This window comes from Podospora pseudopauciseta, chromosome 1 (assembly GCF_035222475.1).
Source record: "Podospora pseudopauciseta strain CBS 411.78 chromosome 1, whole genome shotgun sequence".
In the NCBI taxonomy this organism is placed as follows: domain Eukaryota; kingdom Fungi; phylum Ascomycota; class Sordariomycetes; order Sordariales; family Podosporaceae; genus Podospora; species Podospora pseudopauciseta.
Window position 1 is genome coordinate 620186 of NC_085892.1, and position 14420 is coordinate 634605.

Sequence of the window (14420 nt, forward strand, 5' to 3'; positions counted from 1 at the left end):
TGTCTTGATTTGAGAGCTTGCCGGGGCTTGATATGACAAGTATGGATATATGAGAGATCAGACCAACTCGACGAGGCACCAAATCAATGACAACATGTGAGACTTATACATTGTGTGTCGTTGCTTCTAAATTCTTTGAGGGGAATCATTTTGTAAACCTTTCTAACCCGAGTTCAGCCCTGAACGCCGTCTATGCTTTTTCATAATTCATCAAACATGCTTGAGAGAAACGCCCCAGCGGCACCCAAGCCACCCACTGCGAGAGCAGGCTGATCCCATCGTTGTACCAAGGCTCCGAATCGTGGCAAGGTCTGCCAATACCAGATAGCAGCGCCCATTGTGAGAGCTGTTATCCCAAATCCTGCGAAGACAAGTCTGTCCCAACTAGGCCCCTGTTTGACGCCTTTGTATTCCAGCACTTGTCTCCTCCTCTTTTCAGCCCACCACCTTCTCCACACCTCTCCGATCCATGGCACTTCATACATAACTCCATGCCCAAGTCTCTGGTAAAGCTTGAGCCCTAAACCATGTGCCTCCGTCCCCTCGTCGACCCAAGGCAAACTCTCCCATCCTCTTGGTCCAGGACCAAAAGTCTCCCTCCCATAGTCTTCCACAAACTCAACCAGCCCCGTATACTTTTGCCTTGTCACCTCCGCCAACCACCTCCTCGGCACCCCCTCATCAACAATCATCAAACTAACCCACCCCAACACAGCACACCTCGCCCCCATCGTCAACTTGGCCCACTCAACCTCCCCAATAACATCCAGCACATCCTTGGCCAACCCCTCCAACTTAATTCTCCTCTTCTCCTCCGGCGTCATAACCTCCCCAACCGTACTCGGCCCCCTCGTCAAACTAGCCGGGATGGATATCCACCCCGCCCTCCTCGCAGCATCAGCTTCTTGTTCTTCCTTTTCCGTCTCGACGTCCGTGTCAAGCGATGACATGCCTAGGTGTTCCGCCCGGGTAGACATTGTCTGTCGGAGCTGGGCTGGTTCTGTCCATGGCAGCGGCATAGGCAGGATCTTGCTGTAGGCTGGGCGGGTGCTCGCTGCCCAGTTGGCGGAGGAGACGTAGAGGTAGAGGGCTATGAGGGGGGTTGCGTTGGCGGATAGGAATGTGGTGTAGGCTTTGCTGTCGGCTTGGATGGTGGGTGTTGGGGGTGGAAAGGTGGCATCGTGGAAGGAGGGTGGGGGGTGGGTTTGGAGGTGGCGGAGGATGGAGGTGTAGCCTGATATCCAAGTTCGGTTGGATGGGTCGTGGAGGGCGGGGAGGTGGTCTGTATGTTTGTGTGAGTTAGTTATAGCTTCTAGAAAAGAGGGAATGGCAGGGCCAAACATACGGGTTGGTACAGCTGAGGGGCTGGATTGTATGAGTTGGTAATCGGCTTTATTTGTGGTCTGAGCGAGATAAGCGATGGCGGCGATACACTCTGCATCGATGGACGGCAGCCCGAAGGCAGGGCCCCAGACGTAAAGCTGGAGGGCCATGATACTGATTTTTCAGAATAACGCACCCACCAGTCGTAAATAATTTACGTCGCGCACCTCAATGACCAACAGCTTGGAGCGTGTTGAGAGAATGCACGTCCTCACGTGGCGATAAGAGCTTACCCCTCCATTCAGGGTCCTCATAAACTGGACATTTTCCAGAAAACAGCAGGGCTTTGGTTTCGGAAATCGTAAATTCAGAGTGTGGGGAAGATTTCGTTCCCGCTCCTGCCGCTGCGCCCAAACAACTCCACCAGCACCGCCCGGGAGAGATCATCGGCACCAGATGCATTGTCAGCAGCATGAACCCCAATTTCACTCGTTTCAGCATCCCACACTTCCTCTCCGATCTCGTTCCTGTCACTTCTTCCTGTCAACTTGAAGCGATGCGCGTGATCAACCTCAAACCAGACTACCTAGAGCTCCGTAAAACAAAATACCTCAAAGGCTCTGGTCGGCAGAAACCGAGTTTCATGTGCCCGAGATCGCATCAATCACAGTTGCCAAAAACCTGTCAATGACGTATCTCCCTTCTTGTCAACCACTTCAACCCCTGGGATCTAGCCTCTTTTCCCTTCTTCTTGGCCACTTTTGTTGCGCCTCGGCAACCACCACCACTGAGCACTGATCACCGCCGAGCCCAAAAGTTCCGACAGACAAGAACGCAACCAAACTTCGCTCCTCCAAAGAAAGAAGCGCCCCTTTCCCAAAAGGGGCAAAAAGAGGACAGTTCCATTTTCGACAATGTCGCTTTCCATTTTCGTTCAGCTTCAACCATGCCTCATCAAGACAAGACTCAATCTCGTGAGCACAAACCACCCCCAGGAAAATGGTCGGTCTTGGGGAGTCTTGGAGGGTCTTGGACCAGCGCTTGGTATCATCGTCAGCTCGTAAAAGTCGCCAGTCTCAGTCAGGAGGACGACATATCAACCCCGAACTCCGTTCCCGTTCGCGGGCCACGTTTCCGCCCGAATCTATCCGCTACCCAAGATCAGCTGCTCCATTCACAAGTGCTTCCTCTTGAACCCTCAACCACTGATGATCCTACGGGGCATCAAATAGATGGTTGGGCTTGGCTCCGCCCCCTTCGGCTTCGGATGCGGGGGGTTGGTGGTTGGGCGGAGGATGCTACTGCACGAAATAATTTAACAAACATGCAGGTCATGGTCTTGAAGGTCTCAACATCGAGCCACTTTTGGGGGTGGAAGAGTCAAGTAAAGTAGTACGATGTGTGGGATGATATCGTCGTGGCCTCCCCTTGGGGATCACATTCAGAAGGTAGGTAATATACCCGATCAAGACAACCCGAGCCGACCTGGAAATTGCTGCAGAGGCACACACAGCCTCCCTCTTTGGTGGTGATGATGGTTGGCTGAGTCGTCTCATCTTGAGAAGCAGCGAAAGCAACGCTGGTGACAGTGACAACAAATGCCGCCCGATCGACCGATATGCCCGCCGTCCGATGGCCGATCTCGTCTGCCTGATGAAAACCGTATCCACGTGGGTGAGCTGTTGTTGAAAGAGGGAAAGTGAGAAGAGCCCCTCTTTGAGATGTGCTTGCGATGATGGGGTCCCCATTTCATGAATTATGATATCGCGCACTGGCGATATCTCCTAGCCTCTCTCCCTTGGTCCAACTGTCTCACTAATACGATAACTAGTATCCGCCCTCAAGGAAGAAAAGCTCCTCTTTGATGTCATGTCATTCAAGCCCTTTCAATCCCATGCAAAAGTCCCGGAGCTATTGGCAATGCCATTGAGGTCCAAAACACAGATCAAGGGCCGTTTAAACTTGATCGCCCCTACTGTCCTGATGATACCCTACCCCTTCCACTTGTACGAAAACAGCCCGACCTTGCGAGATCGCGTTCGTCGTCCAAGCGCGAAGTACCGGCGGCTTTTGTGGGTTGGGTATCATGCTCTCTCTTTTCGTTTTCCGTACTTGCTTTTGCGCCCTTGGCTCGTAACATTTTGTCGCGTGCCAGTCGTGTGTGTTTGGGGGAAGGGATATGTACTTGAACAATACCCCCTCGCGGTACCATAATACAGTTGAGTTAACTCCAGGCACGCGAACCTGAAGTTTTTTGGCTAGGTAGGTAGGTTCCACCTTGACAAAAAACAAAAACATGCCCCAAAAAGAATAAAGTGTTGTTGCATGTGATCAATTTTTTTTTTTTGAGGGGGGATGTGTTTGCCGCCAAATGCGCGCCATAATAAGTTGAGAATGATGCAAGCCGATGTTGCAGTGACAGAGGGGGAGGTGGGACCACCAGAATCATACATGACTCCACTGTGTATTTGAGAGGCAGAGAGAGAGACTTCAATTCGACAAGTTCTCAAACTGGATAAACTCAGTGAAGTCGGAAGGGGAAGGGGAAGGGGGTCGGTGGTGGATTGAACGACGAACCAAGACGTAGCAATTACCACTCTTCAACTGAGACCCCCACGCAATGTTCAGGCCGCCAAGTTGCAGAGAGCCAAGATGAGGTTTTGATTGAGAAATGCATTGAATGCCCCGTGGGCCGATGAATATCGGGGGTGGATCATGGTGTTGAAACTCTCTTCTTGCGGATTTCCGCTTTTTGTTCTTCTTGCATGTGTCTGTGGATGAGGTGGGTGGACGGATGCTGGTGGTGGTTTTCTTGCGCTTCGGTCCCTGTGATCTATGGAGTCTCAAAAGATTAGCGCCAAATTGTCAAATAAAACCCGCGGCAGAATTACGATGAGATAATAAAAACAAGTTGTACCATGTTGGCGATTCATGAAGAACGGAGACACATTGGGCACAAATGCATGATATAGGATCTGTTGTTCAAAATATTGGGGGTTGGTAAATGGATAGTTTCTTGCATTGTTTATGTCGCTCTCATTCATGAACATGAGAATAGCGAAACCAGAAAACTAAAGCTCCTCCCAAAAAAAACCAAAAAAAACAGCTCGATGCAAATCTCATCATCGTAAATTGCTCTCTCCTTCTCATTCCCTTTCCTCCAATTCCATTGTGGGGTATCGGCGACCAATTGATAAAAACTCATGTGCGCCGTTTCCCAAAATGCTCCCTTGATTCATAGTGACGGTGGTGGTACAGTGGTGTAGAACAATCCTTCTAATAATCCCCAAAGTTTGTTGTGCGATAAAAATTCATTCGTAACATTGGAAATCTTGCATGTCGTGTCGCGGTAGTGTGGGCAGTAGGAAAAAACGAAGACCCGTTGATTAAAGTCGATACTGTGGTGGTTGGTGGTATTACAATGTGATGATAAATTGTTGAAATCCGTCCCGGAGTGGTGGTCCGTCAGATGCCGAAAAGCCGAAGATAATTAGAATAAAGCGAAAGTGTGAAAGTTGGAAGAGGTGTGGATGTCTCCCAATGAGCCGGCTCTCGGGTGGAAGGATGGCAAGACAGTTCCTGTCGTGGTGTGCAACTGAACTGAAGGTGGTGGTGGTGGTGGTGGTGCCAGAAAAAGGTCGGCAATGGTACACAGCATGCTGAGTGTTGACGTGGGAGAAAAATGCTGGTAGGCCAATCAGGGCGAGAGCCTTTGGGTTGAGACGGGTGAAATGGCTATGTCGAGAATGGCTGTGGTGCATCATGCACGAAGCATGATGGCGTGCAGCTCACAGGCGTGGAATTCGTTGTTGTCGGAAACCAATGCGGAGACAGGAAAGCTGGCTCCGTTTTTGCAGCCTCGCATGCCCTTGACATGATTGCGTTCGGCCTGTCGAAATCTTCAAAGCGGATGTCGACCAGGCCTTTAGACCCATGGTGAAAGCGGTAACAATGTGCTGTGAACCGTTGATATTCGAGTGGTGGTTGGTAGTTGAAGTTGATCGACTATCAACCCTTTAGCCCCTCTTGGGGAGAGGAGGCAGAGGGCGACTCGGGGGAGGGCCGGGGCAGGGGGGAAGCTGAGATGGTCTCTGAGAATCCATGGTGTAAGTCTGTTCGTTGTGGGCGGCCATTGTATGGGTGTTGAGGGGTTGTTGAGTGGGTGAGTGAGGTGGTGGTTGCTGGTGGTGGGAGTGGCTGGTAGATATATCGTTGACAAGAGAGCTTGTGATGCTTCAATATTCTGATAATGAACTGATCAGATTGTGTTGGCTGATGATGGTTCGAGATGGTGGGCTTGGTTGGGGGGTGGGAGGAGGGCAGAGGCTCCCTTATGTAGCAAGCTGCGAACTGATAATCTCAAGATTGCTCGCAAGCCAGGATGCGCAAGAACAGCTTCACGGACAGGGCTGTGGGCAGTGAGTCCTGGCCATCCCCTGGCATGCTGGGCAGATGGGTAACGAGTACCCTGTTCGGGTCCGGAGGTACCTGCGAGGCCCTCAGACGCTCACGTAATTTGGCTGTGTGGGGATCCATGAGTCAAGTCTCTCAGGCCACGAGGGAGGTACTGCGACCGGAAAAGCAGCAGAAAGTTGCGGTGACGCAGCCACGGCTTGGCAGTAACTCAAGGTTGCCAGGTTCTCGATGACCACCACGAAATAATGAAACACAGCATCACGCCCAGGGACTCCCTGTCGTTCATACAGCAACCCCTGCTCCGAGAAAAGCCACGGCTGCTGTACGTACCTTTCACTCCTTTTCGTTGCGCCATAACGTGAAATACTGAAATACAGGCTGCGTAATGCTGCGAAAATAACGCTGAAAATCAGAGAAGCGGTCGATGGCAGCTGACCGACGCATGACGGCCGCTCCATGGATACCCACCCGGCCGCTCCTCCGGCGACTGTGTCGTCAATCCGGCATTCAACATCAGACTCCGAAGCTGTCAGCCGGCGGTTGGGCATCGTTGCGCTGTTCTTGGGCTTGGTGTCCCCGCTCCATAGTCCGCCCCCTCACCACCACCTCTCCTACACGGCTGGTAGTATCGTACGTGCTATTACAATCATACATCCTCTGTGTGAGTCCCAGAAAATAGATGTTGACGCTGCATTCGGCTGGAAAGCCGAGCCGCAGGACACGTTTTTCAGCGCGCAAACGGAAGCGTCCGCAGCACAGCGCATATCGCAGCGCATTGCCCAGCTCGAGACGTGTCTCTGCCATGTCCGAAAAGGGCGGCACACAGCGAGCTGAGAAAGGGCGAAAGATCTGAAATTGAGGAATTGCAAATTTGGCACAGTACAGCGCAGGCTGGACCAACTCTAGCAACTCCGGTCGAAGCCTCGTCTTGTCCCCCTTTGCTCGATGCTCCACAGCCAATTTCACCGTGATTACCAAAGAATCCTCGAACGGCATTTGTTGGGAATTCTGCATTTGTGCGAGCAAAATTGCCCGCGCCAGGGCTTCTTCTTCAGGGGGGCGGGGCCCATGTCAGCGCATCTTTCAGGGGCCGTACGCCCTGAAGGAGATTCGACTTTGCCGTCACCGTCACCCTTCCACGTCACTGTCACTGACTGTAGACCTGGCTCAGGGGCTGGGCACCGAAACTACAAACGAAGCAAATGGAAAAATGACGGTGTACGGAGCAAATTAGAGACGCAAACGCAGCCTAGAGGCGGTGACAACTATCAAAGCAATGCCCAGCCCTTATTCCTAAGTACTTTGTATGCCCGAGGAAATTGACTTTAGCCCTACAATGTTTGAGAGAACGGAATTCCATCGGCGCAAAGAGCAAGTTCTGTTTCAGAAACAACCGTCTCTTCGATCTTGTGGTTGTCCGTCATTCCGCCAGGGGAAAGTTGAAGCAGCCGATGCAGGTCCAGGTCAGCTGGCCACCACACTGCAACCCATCCTTTTCGAAGAATCTTCTCATCGCCCTCGCCATCACGGACCGATCCCTGCCGCTCTCGTATCCTCCAAATCGGTGTCGCAAGACTGATGACCACACCATCGCACGTTTCTGGGCGCCTTTGCGGGTGCTGTTCATTGCGCTCGTGGTATACCAAGCTTCCGAGAGATGACAAGTCATTATGGAACCACACAATTCGCCATGATCACGGCCGAATGATTACCTGGATCCGTTGTGCGTCGTGAGCCCTCATGGCACGTCGTTTCGTTTTCTGATCAGTGATATGGAAGTCTGGGGAAAATCCACTCGACAACAGCCGACCAGCCGAAGCATACCAAAATTGTTTGGATCTGATGACAGGCGGCACTTCAGCGCACAAGCCCTTGCTCCGATCTTCCACCCACCGGGCTGAGAGAGGTTGAAAGAGAAGTGGATTTTGGGGTTTTCTTTTCTTTTTCCTGCCCCTCCGGTGAGGCCGATGAGGGGTCCCCAGCTGCGGTTGGCAGCACAACAACAACTTTCTGCGTGTCATCATCTGGAGATATTCCACTTTCAGCCTTTGGTCCGTTTGGTTCGTCCTAGAAAAATGGTGCTCTCGAAGCGTAGCATCCAGCCTCGTCAGCATTCAGCTCCTTACAGCACGGCTCACCCTACCAGTACGGAACCACCGTAATTACAAGCCCAGTACCGTGGAGGAGCGGAACGGGAGAAAACGTCGGCTGTCCGCTCCGACGGTGGGCTCAACCTTCACACCCTCTTTTGTTTCTGACCTGGACGACATTCGCGAAGGTGGTGTGGTGGCGGTCACCCAAAGTAGGCCACCATTTGGCGGCCTGCCTCTTCTTATCCAGGAACAGGGACAGGTGCCCATCGCGAGAGCTCGATTGGCCCAGTTGACATGAAGCCCCACGTTTTATCCAACAACAACATTGTCCCGACGCAAGGCTATCATTTCCACGTCTTATAACCCCGCACTTACATCCTCACGACATGCACACACTCACACCTCACATTTGAAAACTAAAACAGGGTTGGATTCATATGACTGAACTGATGACACCGCATTTCCATCTATATGTCGGTGTACGAGCCAGACTTGTCGCCAGGCGCGGGGCACACGATTAGGCATTGGCTGTCAACCTAGCCATATCTTTCCCGTTTGGGCAACCCGATTCAACCCAACCCCGCCTTTTGGTTTTTATGAGGCATTCACCAAGTGTCTATTACTGGGGGGGCATACCGGACACACGATAAGGCCGGTATACTACAGGGTATAGTGACTCACATTCACACAGGGCACTTGGACGCGTTGTCAACTGTGCAACTCTCAACCAAGGCCCGAAGAGCCGGGATGTGTAATCGGTACGGAGTAAGCAAGGAAATTCGGAGGATTCAATGACAACCTCGATTTCATGGTACAGAGTATATAACAGAAAAAAATCCTGACGAGAATATGCGGCGGCCGCGGCACAGGGAAATCAACAATAAACAGAAAACTAAAACATAGTGTGACCTCCGGCATGAGGAAGATTGTTTGTTTCAATATGCAACCCGCCGAAACCACCGACTTCCATTACACATACGGATAACGTGGTCTCAGTCTCAGTTTCCCGACACGAAGGGTACACTCACTTAGACACCTCATGCAACTGCAATGTAATGCAATGCAGCAACGGGCCCGAGAAGAGTGCTTGGTGTTTCGTGGCCTGCGAGATTGTCCGCTTTTGGAATTTCTATATGACAGACTTTGCTCTGGTTCAATATGGCATTGATGGACGACTGTCGGCTGCAAGAGCGGCGGTATGAACACGGCGAAGAAAACAGAAATATCACAACCCATCACGGCTTGGGTTGGGAATTGCCTCAACAGCCGCCCAGTGTCGCCTGCGCTTTGACAGTCAAGACTCAAACGAGCGCTTATTTGAAGCATAGCTGTGCTACTATGGCATGGAACGGAGCAACAACTGAAAGACGACAGTAGCATTAACCGCGAGCCGCCGTCTTTCTCAGGTTCCGCGGCTAATTTGATCTTCCATGTGTCTGTTCTCACCTCGCCTCTTTTGTGCATACATGACATAGGACTGCAGCGCGCATCTCTCCGTATTTTTGGGACGGCGTAGCATCGCCAATAATTTGGGCGGAAGCTGAAGGCGGCGCAGCACTGCCGGGAAGCATTCTTTCCAGCACTTTTCCAGCCACCAGCATCTGTCAGTCATGATCTTTTTGGGGGAACACAAAGAATCAGGAGGGAACCGACAAGTCGACTTGGGCAACAAAACATGATCGGGCTTGGAGCAACGTCAAAGGCCGCACGATAAGCGAGGAAGGAATTAGCCGATGCACTGTTCTTATTTCGTACATATTTCTCGATAGCCTTGCGCACTAAATAGCAACAAACATGTTATCATGTGTCAGCATCATGAAGACTGATACAGGACGATGTTCAGCACAACGCAAACTTTTTGATATTGGGCAGCTCTCGGTATCCAATGACACGCGAGTCCGAGATTCGGATCGCGGCCGCTCGGTAGATTGTTTCAATCAATTGTCGACACACCATCAACCTCCAAGGTGTCTGTTTGCTTTTTGCCCGCAAAACATTGGGGGCTCTTTTTGATGCAAGTAATTATCATGGCGAGCTGATATGCTGTATCACTCTCACTCAGCAGCAGGCATTATCTACAGTGCTGGATGGCAACCCTTTCAATATACCTCGGCACCTACTCTTATCTCGGGTCCTCCATCTTCGTGTTCGTCTGCGCGTTGTTGATGATCATCACCGACTGCTCCCCAAAGCTCTCGAGATGGAGGGTATAATACGGGCTGAAATTCATCCCATCCAGGAACAACTCACCTTAGTGCTCACCTTCCCTTCGGCTTTCGGTGTAAGTCAGGCGGCGCAGTTCAGGTACCGTCGGGCGTCATCTCACCAACCACACACACCATATGAGAATTATCCTTCTCACCCACCCATCATCAGTCCCATCCACCTACATCCCCGCTCCCTCAGCTAGTTAGCTTCAGTTTTTGTGATGCCCGAGATCAACGTCAGCAACAAGGAAGCCACAACAACAACAACAACAAGCAACACTTTCCCAATACGGACATGGTTTCGTGAGAACGTCTGTGCATTTCCACCGTGGAAAACTGGAGACCGGAGACCGAGCCCGAAAACGCCCGCCGCCGAGTGACCCAGCAGCTTGGTACGGAAGGATGCTCCAACGTTCGTAAGACCGAAACCCCACATTCTTACAAACCCTCCCTGGCTACACCATCATAATTCATCACCACCCATAAACATCTTGTTTCATTTTTGGCCGGCTTTCCACAGCACCATCGCCGCAAACAGAGATTTCTGCATTCGCATTGCTACCATAGGCAGGAAAACATGATCATGCGTCGCAGGGCGAGCACGTGTACGATCCCGTGGACAAATCTGTGTAACCTTGTAATCCTCTTGCCCCTCATCTCTATCGGTTTGTTGATTGCCCCTCCCAAAAACACCAGCAATCTCTCCGATGACGAATTCATCCCAAGAGAGGGGGAAAACTGATATCTTTCTTTTTTTTACTGTCTCGCCGATCCGGCTGAGTCGGGCGTTGTCAATCCTACGGTATTATTGCGTCTTGCAACCAACCACAACTTTGGGACCTGTCTTTGCCTGCATCAATTTCCGCCGATTGGTGTCAGAGAATCCATCATCTGACCCCTCCTTCCACTCGCACAGAGTTCCATGCATCCACAAACTCTTCGAAAGAAAAAATCCGGGAAGTTTGGGCACGAACGGTTTCGGCAAAAGGCGATCTTCTTTTGCCTGCAAGCAAGCGGTGAAGAAGTGGATTGGTTCAAGTCTTGTGCTTTGTGATGCTGCAGAGTGTGATGATGGTGAAACTGGTGATTGCAATTTGCCTCAACGGCGGTGACAGTCGGAGAACTGCCTCATAGAGGAGAAGGGCCCCAATTGGCTTCTCATACATACAGGCTTGTATGGTGGGGTGGGAAAATTACATTTCAACGATACATTACCTTCCGAACACCAAGAGTTTCCCAGCCTCGTAATTTTGATACAAGCTGAAAAAAGAATACACTGCCAAAACCGGGTGAAATTACCAGTAACCAAATGAACAAACCCCACCCAAACGTGGAAACCTTCTAGAACATCTTCCGAACATTCCTGTCAGGAATTGTGGGGGCGGCTTTCAATTTCCTTTTTCTCCCTCCAACCCAACCACCTCCACTTGCCTCCACTGTGGGCATCACATGCAAAGATGCCAACCACCACACAAACGGCGGCATTCCTTGAATATTTTTTCCTTTGACATGAGCCTTTTTCTTGTTGATGTTGATATTTTTTTTTCTCTTAAGCGCCGGAGGATGCGTTTATTTGATTCTTCACCGCTTGTCTGTGTCATATCGACATCGCAGCAGCCGCTTCACGTCCTGAAGATTCCAGGCAGGCAGGCATGGTGGTCCCTGTCTCACTTTTGACGTTGTTTTTGGTTGTTCCTCTCTATCTTCGGATGCCGGCTACGGGATTAATCTGTTCTCGTTATTACGAGGGATCTTGAAATACAGCCACCAGCCACTTTGCCTTGATTTATGTTGATTGACCCTGACCTTGTTGGGAAGAAAAGGTGGTCTGATTCACAACGTTTATGCTACACTAGCTTGTTGACGTTCTCTCTAGCCTTGTTTTTTATCACTGATAATGGGATATGCCGGAGGATTTGTAGCGCTTGGTGTGCATACACGGAGAGATGATGACGTTGCCCGAGGCCCTCTCAAACAACCCTAGACAACAGTTTTTCTTTCTGGGGTAATTTACATGGGGATTGGAGATGAGAGAGAAGCAACGCGGGATGTGGGTTCGGAGCAGCGGAGGGGTCTGCTCCGATGAAGGTGGTTTGATATCAACCAGCCTCTAATGCCGAGATGTCCGCCGGCATTTGTGTGTGATTGTCATCGTTTTCGTGTTCCCTCGGGAAAGTTGGCAAAAACAGGGCTTTCACTCGAAAAAGATAACAAAAATCTGACAGGTTTCTTTTTTCTTCTCTCCACGCACGGATGATTTATCAGACACTCAAATGTGCGGCTGGCTGCCGGTGGGGTGGTATGTAGGGGGTGCCCGACAACCAACAAACAAGGAACAACGGGTGCGTCGCCCGTGGAAAGCTGTAAGCCCTACCACACCTGCGAGGGCAGAAAAAAAGAGGCGTTCAATCCCTTCCCGGAGCTTATTTTTGTTTGGGGGATGAACCAAGCTGTCGGTCCTTCTCTTGCAGCTCTCATCACACTCGTCAGCCCATCGAAGCCCAAAATTGTAGAGGTGCATATTGGTAATGATAGTTTGGAGCCTTGCGTTCCTTCGAGGGAGTTTTCTGGGATTGATCATGACTGGCCAGGAAGAAAAGAGCCAACCCGCATGGAAAGGAATCGAAAAGAACAGTGCAGTAGCCGATTTTCTTTCTGGGCGCCATCACGTTCTTTTTTTGCGAGGCCCTTACCGTTGCAGTCTTACATATTACAAACTGATGATTTCCGTGGGCTCGGTTGGGGGGCTTTGACATCACCAACAACCCCGAACGGCTCTTGCTGCTTATCATCTGCCTTCCATGTCATACTGCGTATGTGGAAGCCTGGTTGTAACAAGGAAAGTTGGGATGAGGATGATACACCATGTATCGGCAGGCGAGTCGGGACGAAACAGCGAAAGGAAGCTTCCGGGTTTCTTGGGGTTGACGTCGTTTATGTGTGCCCATGAATCACCACTTTGCGGTTTGTCATCATGTTCGTCTCAAGTTCTTGTCTTTTTGTCTTGTGTTGATGGAGTCTTCTCTCTTCTGGAAATCCCGAAGAGGGCTGATCCATGTGTGGAGTCTCCAACCCCAGCTTTCAACAACACAAGTCCCCCCCCCCCAACCGAACGTTGCAGTTTCGCTCGTAAAAATAAAACACACAAGAACCCTCTCTGTTTCTTCTTCCGTATCACAAGGTTTCCCGGCAGTATGGTTACAGTTGTTTGGTCACACTTGTCTCTCAGTCCCCAAGACATAACTAGACCCTTCTCCATTCTCTGGAATGACCGAAAAGAGTACACCGCTGTTCAGCCTGGCCGGCATACCGATGTTATCGACGGAGATCGCGGCAGTCGTTTGAGGAAAGAACATCTGTATCAAAAAAAAAAAAAAAAAAAAAAAAAAAGCTCGGCCCGTCACCCGTTGCGCGCCTATTGCGCTGGTCAGGTGGTCCTTGCTTTGCGGCAAAAGTCGCAGACACCGGAAATGACAGCGTGGGGTTTTCCTTGTTGACCGCCGCAGACTTTCACTCTCACGAGGGCACAAAATGGGTGGGTTCATGCAAGAAGGTCCAAGAGAGCAAAAATAATGAAAAAAAAAAGTTATGTCAAGGACACTTCGTTGCTTTGTTCGTCCTTCTCCGAGCCGAAGCTCGGTACCACCGCTCTGTCATGACCCCGTCGATCTTGTTCAGCAGTTCAGCTGGGAATGGGTTGTTGGGCATGTGGGATGCCATCGCGAATTCCGAGCACAGCGCGTACAATTTAATCATCCCACTCCCGCGCCGGCCGGTCCTTCGGCCCCAACAGTTCGGGGCAAGGTCAAGGCGCCGGGGACTATCGTCATATCGATCGGCGTCAGCGACCTCCCGTTCCCGAAAAAAAAGAAAAAGAAAAAAACAGGTCTCCCTCGCTCTTCCACCAATCACAGCAACAAACCCTCTCATTACTCCCAGGTCCTGAAACCTTGACCTGTTCAAACTATCGCCAAATCCAGTTAAGCCCCAATATCATCATCAGCTCTCTTGTCTTTCCCCCCCAGCTTTTGAAATAAGCGCGCCACCGGTTATTTTGTTCCTTTTTTAATGCTCGCTATCTCTCTTTTTCCTTTTTTTATTGTGCGGAACCCCAGTTGATGCGCCCCACGGCTTGGGTGAGCGCTCCAACCTCAAAGAAGAAAGCCCCAGGTCAGAGCGCCTGAAAACAACCCCTGCCACCCACGTGGTGGAAATGGTGCTGGCGTAACCCCAAAGCCCCTGGCGATCGCCTGCTGCAGGAGGCTCCTTTCGGAATGGCTTCATCAATTTGCCTTTTTGTCTGCTGCCTGCAGGTTGTTGCGCGCGCGCGCACAAGCCACCTGTCGACATCCCCTGAAAGACAACACACTGCAAAAGACAA

At 51.0% G+C, this 14420-nt stretch overlaps 2 protein-coding genes across 2 annotated transcripts; one reads left to right on the forward strand and one right to left on the reverse strand.

Annotated features, from left to right (window-relative positions):
• Nucleotides 1–86: 86 nt before the first annotated feature.
• QC763_101600 (uncharacterized protein) lies at nt 87–6365 on the reverse strand. Its single transcript, XM_062906711.1, has 3 exons — nt 4241–6365; nt 1346–4156; nt 87–1282 (listed from the first exon to the last, which is right to left on the reverse strand). The coding sequence occupies exons 2-3, from the start codon at nt 1491–1493 to the stop codon at nt 201–203; spliced, it is 1230 nt and encodes a 409-aa protein (XP_062769590.1). The 5' UTR covers nt 1494–4156; nt 4241–6365; the 3' UTR covers nt 87–200.
• On the forward strand, nt 2270–2716 carry QC763_101610 (uncharacterized protein; the record flags this gene model as incomplete). Its single annotated transcript, XM_062906712.1, has 1 exon — nt 2270–2716. The coding sequence occupies one exon, from the start codon at nt 2270–2272 to the stop codon at nt 2714–2716; it is 447 nt and encodes a 148-aa protein (XP_062769591.1).
• Nucleotides 6366–14420: the final 8055 nt, after the last annotated feature.